This window comes from Cyprinodon variegatus, unplaced genomic scaffold, assembly GCF_000732505.1.
Source record: "Cyprinodon variegatus isolate N-32 unplaced genomic scaffold, C_variegatus-1.0 Scaffold730, whole genome shotgun sequence".
Classification (NCBI taxonomy): Eukaryota; Metazoa; Chordata; class Actinopteri; order Cyprinodontiformes; family Cyprinodontidae; genus Cyprinodon; species Cyprinodon variegatus.
Window position 1 is genome coordinate 336,677 of NW_015151183.1, and position 5,999 is coordinate 342,675.

General features: G+C 41.5%; 1 protein-coding gene across 3 annotated transcripts in view; it reads left to right on the forward strand.

Moving 5' to 3' along the window:
• The first annotated feature begins 1,808 nt into the window (after positions 1-1,808).
• Positions 1,809-5,999, forward strand: part of LOC107097882 (retroviral integration site protein Fli-1 homolog) — a 23,512-nt gene continuing 19,321 nt past the window's right edge. For 2 of the 3 annotated variants that reach the window (XM_015395221.1, XM_015395218.1), the window contains exon 1: positions 1,809-1,981. In XM_015395221.1, the coding sequence (XP_015250707.1) occupies positions 1,964-1,981 (18 nt within the window). In that variant the 5' untranslated portion in view covers positions 1,809-1,963. Of the gene's footprint in view, positions 1,982-2,155; positions 2,409-5,999 lie in introns of those variants that run through there. The other variant, XM_015395220.1, reaches the window with a different exon arrangement.

Below are 5,999 nucleotides of genomic sequence, written 5' to 3' on the forward strand. Positions count from 1 at the left end.
TCTTCTCCTTCTTTCCAAATCCATTTCCTGTCTGAAGGACAGGACAACATCTGACCGAATGAATTTCCAGTCCAGAGATTCTAGATGAACATTGATTCATTTATTGCTTCGTTATTTTTCTCTGCCTTCATCTGAAGGGTTTCGTATATTTTTGGAAGTAAACAAATGCAGGTTTGATGGTGAAATCATGACTGAATGTGTCTATAAATAATGTTACAGGGTTCAGTTTGTGTCAAAAAGAGAAAATTCAATCAAATATATTAAAAAAAAAACAACAAACTGGTGGTTTAAGTGGAATCAACATTCTGACATCAGGTCCCAGTTTAAGATGTTTTCTTTATTTTCACTCTTTATGCAGAACTTTATCTCCAGATGATGTTTTTCCCTCAATGGATAAAAACTCAAAAACTTTAGGAGTTTTTATCCAGAGATGAAATGATGAAATGATGAAATGATGAAATGATGAATGCCGAGCACAAATATCGGTAAAAACATTTTAGATTTTACCAAATAAAGGAGCTTAAATCATCTCTTTCCAAATTACACTCAGAAATAATAAAGCTTCACTTTATTCTTTCATAAGTAAATCAAACTTATCAGGACAAAATTTGTTTGTTGTAATTTTCATATTTTTCTTTTCTCATGTTTTGATCATCAGTTATATTTTTCTGATTTACCTTCTTTAAACAAAGTTTAATAATTTAAACTCTTCTGGAAGTTTATTCATAACTGATATCAGACACATTAGATTTAACAATTGTTCTTATTTTAACAAAATGATCTAAACCTCTTAAATCAGAAAGAATTAATTTAAAGGAAAATTGATATATTTTTTAATCCTATTGTGTTTGATCCTATAAAGGTGGTTTAAATTCTCCTCAGCTTTAATGTTTTATTTAGAATAAATAAACTGCAGCTTGATTCAGGTCCCGCCTCTTCCTCTCTTCTCATTGGCTGCTTTTTATCATTTCAATAAAGAGTCAAAAAAGGTTTTCCCTGCATTTCGCCAAAGTTCTGAACAATATAAAAAAATTAAGCATAATCAAAGAACTAAAAATCAGATTTACTGAATAGAATAGAATAGAATAGAATAGAATAGAATAGAATAGAATAGAATAGAATAGAATAGAATAGAACACCATGATCTTCTCAGTAATGTAACTTTGTCCTCTGATCATTCTCTCTGTGGGTCTAAATATCTCTGCATCCATTAACTTGTTTTTCGGTCATAATTATTGATGTGAAAAAATGAAACTTTTGTTCATCAGCGACTTTCTGCAGAAACTCTTACAGCTTTAAATGTTGAGCTAGATCTGTCCTGCTGGACTTTATTAATAAATATATTCAATCTGAGCAAAAAGAAACGCAATAATTCATCTTTAACCAGTAAGAAAAAGTTTTTCCTGTTTCCAGGAGCTGATCCTTCCTCTGCATCAACCTCCATCTTATTTTTCTCTTCTTCATTTTCTGGATCAAGTATTGAAACCAAATGCTTTGCTAAATCCTTTCTGGTTGGTCAGGCAGGTTAAACCATGAATTAAAACCAGTTTTAGGCGAAAACTATGTTTAAAATCCTCAGCTAAGGAAACTTTCTCCTTTGTTGAATATTGAAGCAGCTTCTTCGGGTGAAATATTGTTTCCCAGAAAGCTGAAACTCTCCAGTTTTGCGGCTCATTCTGAGCGTTTAGAAGCTGCCTGTGTTGCTCTTTGTTTGCAGGAGGTGTTGGTTTCATGAGAAGCGGCTTCAGAGTGACTTCACTTCCCAATTTAGAGGGTGAGAGAGAGAGCGAGAAAAAAAAAACCCTCATCCGGTTAGAGAGCGCAGCACAAACTGACTGCAATGGTTTGCGCCACAGAGGCGATGCAAGGCTGCGCGGAGTGAAGAGAGGCTGAACCGGCTCCAAGTTTCTCCCCAAACCGACTAAATGCCAGAGAGCTGGAGGCTGCTGCCGCTGCTGCCGACATGGACTGCTCCATCAAGGTGAGGGGCCCCTGAGGGCCGCCGCTGGGGCCGCTGGAGGCGGCGGCCACCCACAGCTCAGTGCGCAGTGAGAGAGGCTCTTTCCTTCTGCTACAAACTTTCCTCTTCCTTCCCGTTCGTGGTTGTATGTCGGCTCTATAATAACACAACTAACCGCTACATCTTTACACTCAGATAAAAGCACTAATTGGTGGCGCGCGGAAAAAAAGCGGAATCTGCTCAACTTTGCGCGTTTTTTTCTCTCTTGGTCCTGAGAGCTGTGAACGGCGCAGTCCACGCAGCCACGGAGCGTGAAATCTCTCACATTGGACGCTTTTATTGTTGAACTTGGTGGAGATGCTGGAGCTGATGGATGCGCGCAGAGCAGGTGTCCCTGAAGGCGTCATGGATCCAACTGGAGACCAGGAGCCGTTCCCACTAAGAACTGGTATTTCTGAGTCCACCTGTTCTTCTTCTGTCGCGGCGGGTTTGTTGCTTCTTTGCGTTTTAAACTCTGAGGCCTGCAGCCGCTGGTTGATGCAGAAAATCGACTTTTTTCACCTAATTCCACATTAAAACCGATTCAATAAAAGAAGAAGAAATTATAAATCCATCTGAAAATTATCCGTTTAACGAAAATGTTCAAAGCAGGAAGAGAAATTTTTATTTTTATTTTCTGTTTTGGGAAAAAAAACGTTGTTTTTTTAAGTCATTATTTTCAAATTAAATTAATTATTTTACGGTTTTTAATAATTGATGACTTTATTTGGTTAACGAAGAATATTTTAAACGTGTTTCTATTTTTGTGTAAAACCAGAAGATGAATTTATTCTTTTTTTAATAAAAATAAGTTCCTCGGATTGAGGAACTATAATTTTAATGGTTTCTATTTTTCTTGCTGCTGATCATTTCTGTTCTGGATGAGCGACTCATGAAGGTTAATCATTATTTTCCAGATGATTTTTCTCCTGCGCTGCGGATTGTTTGCGGGTTATTTTAAGAAGAATTTATGGCTGCAAACTGGAGCGCTTGTCAGGTGTCGTTATCTGAACTCTGCAGGCTTCCTGTCTCAAACCTCAGACTTTCCGCACACATTTCCGCTCTCTGGACCCAGAAGAGCCACACAAAAAATCAGAAAGGCAACAAAGGCCGCGCAGAGGGAGCGGCTGGACCGAGCGGGCCTGTTGAGGCCCCGCAGAGAAAATCCCGCAGAGAAGATCCCGCAGAGAAAAGGCCGCAGAAAGCCGCTCAGGCCTTTTGCACACTCAGCTCGCGCAGCTTTTACTTCTGCTTTTTGCGCCTTTACACAATCCTCTGCTTCTGGTTCACTCCCAATTAATTCATGTTTATAAAATAATCTATTGGGTCAAACATTTTTAATCTGTTTTTAAATAAAATAATGAGAAGCTCGGATAAATAAAAATAATAAAAACAATAGAAACTTTAAGTTTCTACAAAAACGAGGAAAACCAGAAAAACCAAATTCCTCAAACGAGATTCTCATTAAAACGGATTTTAAAGGACATTTTATTTTTAGCTTGATTTATTTCAGTTAAACGTCGCTGCGCTTCAGAGGAGAAAAGAAAAGACATGTTGACCTAAAATGTGTCACAAACTGATGGATCCGCTGCGGTTTGAACCACAGACTGAGCTCCAGGCTCAGGAAGTCCTTCCTTTACTCACAACTTCTACAAACACATTTCACTCGCTTCTTATTTTAAAACCTTTTAATTTTAGCTCTTTATTCAACAGCCTGAAAACAAAGTTCGTTTTTTAAATGATCCGTTTTCTGTCTGATTGTTGAATAATTATTAGTTTATGTTACTTTACTGAAAAAATAAACCTTTTTTTTATTGAAAGCGTTTTTATTGGTTTAATAAATTTGTGAAAGGAGGAAAATCACATTTAGTTGATCTTTAAACGCTAAAAAAAAAAACGGTAAAAAAAATAGTTTCAAAGTGAAAAATAAGGAATAAAGATGAAAATATCAGATTTAATGAAATTAGAGTTAATCTGGTTTGTTGTGTTTTTCTTCTGTTAAATCATCTCAATGATTCAGAAACTTTTTATTCCAGCTTTTAGTTTGAAGGTTATTTTTTAATTTTTCTAACATTTCCTCGCAGTCAGAAGATAAATGGTTGTAATAACTGATGGTTTGTGATTTTAAACTGCTGGTTTGTTGCTCATTAATCCCTGATGAGCAGGAAGAGCTGCTGACATGATCTGCTTATCTGTGCCGTTATTCAGTGAAAGGAGGCAGCCATCTGCATGAGGGAGCAGCCTGCCATCACCTTCACAGTGATGCAACCTGCAGAGCTGCAGTCAGCCATGTTTGGAAAGTTTCCACAGGACTGGCTGTTTGTGCAGCAGCAGGTGAAGAGCGTTCAGCTGCAGGCGCGCATCATTTTTAGGACATCAGCATCTGCTTCAACAGGGTCATGTTTTTAAAAAAGTTGTTTTGTGTCACTGAGCAACAGGCTGAAACATTGAACAGGAAGTCAGTTGTGGCATCGGCGGTCAGGCCACAGTTTGGTATATTTGTATCAGTGTGCAGAGAGACGCAGCGCGCAGCAGATCAACGTTGCACAGCCTTATGACCCACCTCAACCTGCAACAGGACTGCACAATACCAGGGGGGGCCAAAGAAAAGGCTCAACTTTTCACTATTCTGGTGGGAGTTTGGTGTCAGAAGTCAGTTTTAATCCCGCCTTCAGGCCGGAGTTTCACTTCTGCACAGAGTAACGCGGTTCTGCAGAGAGAAAGCCTCATGCATCAGCAGAAAGAAAAACAAACCGCAAGCAGCCCAACAAACTTGGTGCTTGTTAGAAATCCAGAGTTCAGAAAACAGGCCGCATGGATCATAGTCTCACCTGGAGCCACAGGAGGGGGGCTCATTCAGGTAGAGAACAACCTGCTCCACCTGAGGGGGGGGGGTGTTCTAATGAATCAGGTTATCAGGTTTCTACACAGACGGCCAAAGCAAAAGTTCAAAGGTTCAAAGTTTGTCCTGCATCTCTGACGGACATTGGAGAAAAAATGTCCTCATGAAAACAAAGACGCCCAGAAGGCCGGAGTCTGCAGCAGGTCAGGTTCTAGAGCAGAGAGGCCACCGGCTGGACAGGGAGAGCACTGAGAGGAGGAGCAGAGGACTCTGGAGGAGCTGCAGGGATCCTCAGCTCAGATGGGTCAATCTATCTGCAGCCCAACATCAGTCACCAATAGAGACATGATGGAGCTCTGCCTCCACAGCAGCTGATTGGAGCAGCAGGTTTGGTTGAAGATGCAGATACTTTGCTACCCTGCAGCAGCAGCAGAGCAACAGCAGAGCAGCAGCAGAGCAACAACAGAACAGCAGCAACATAGCAGCAACAGGGCAACAGCAGAGCAGCAACAGGGCAGCAACAGGGCAGCAGCAGAGCAGCAACAGGGCAGCAACAGGGCAACAGCAGAGCAGCAACAGGGCAGCAACAGGGCAGCAGCAGAGCAGCAACAGGGCAGCAACAGGGCAACAGCAGAGCAGCAACATAGCAGCAACAGGGCAACAGCAGAGCAGCAACATAGCAGCAACAGGGCAGCAGCAGAGCAGCAACAGAGCAGCAACAGGGCAACAGCAGAGCAGCAACATAGCAGCAACAGGGCAACAGCAGAGCAGCAACAGAGCAGCAACAGGGCAACAGCAGAGCAGCAACAGAGCAACATGCTATAAATCAAACCTTACTGATCTATCTGCATGACGTCTCTGAATCTCCTGAACTTTCTATGGATTCTTTCTATTCTGGGCGAATAGAGGATTCAGAACGAGTCCAGAACTTCTGTCCAACGACAGCCTAACTTCTGCAGCTTCGGCAGCGTGATGCCCAGGAAGTGATGCACAGTGACCTGAGGGGGGCAGCGATGCGCCCGGCCTGCAGAAAAACATGTCTTTGATGGCGGTATTAACCTAGCTGCTGTTTGCCGCTCGCCAAAAGTTGTTGGTGGTGGGCGTGAACGCAGGGAGGATCCATCACTCACCTTCTGGCTCACCCTATGATGGGGATGA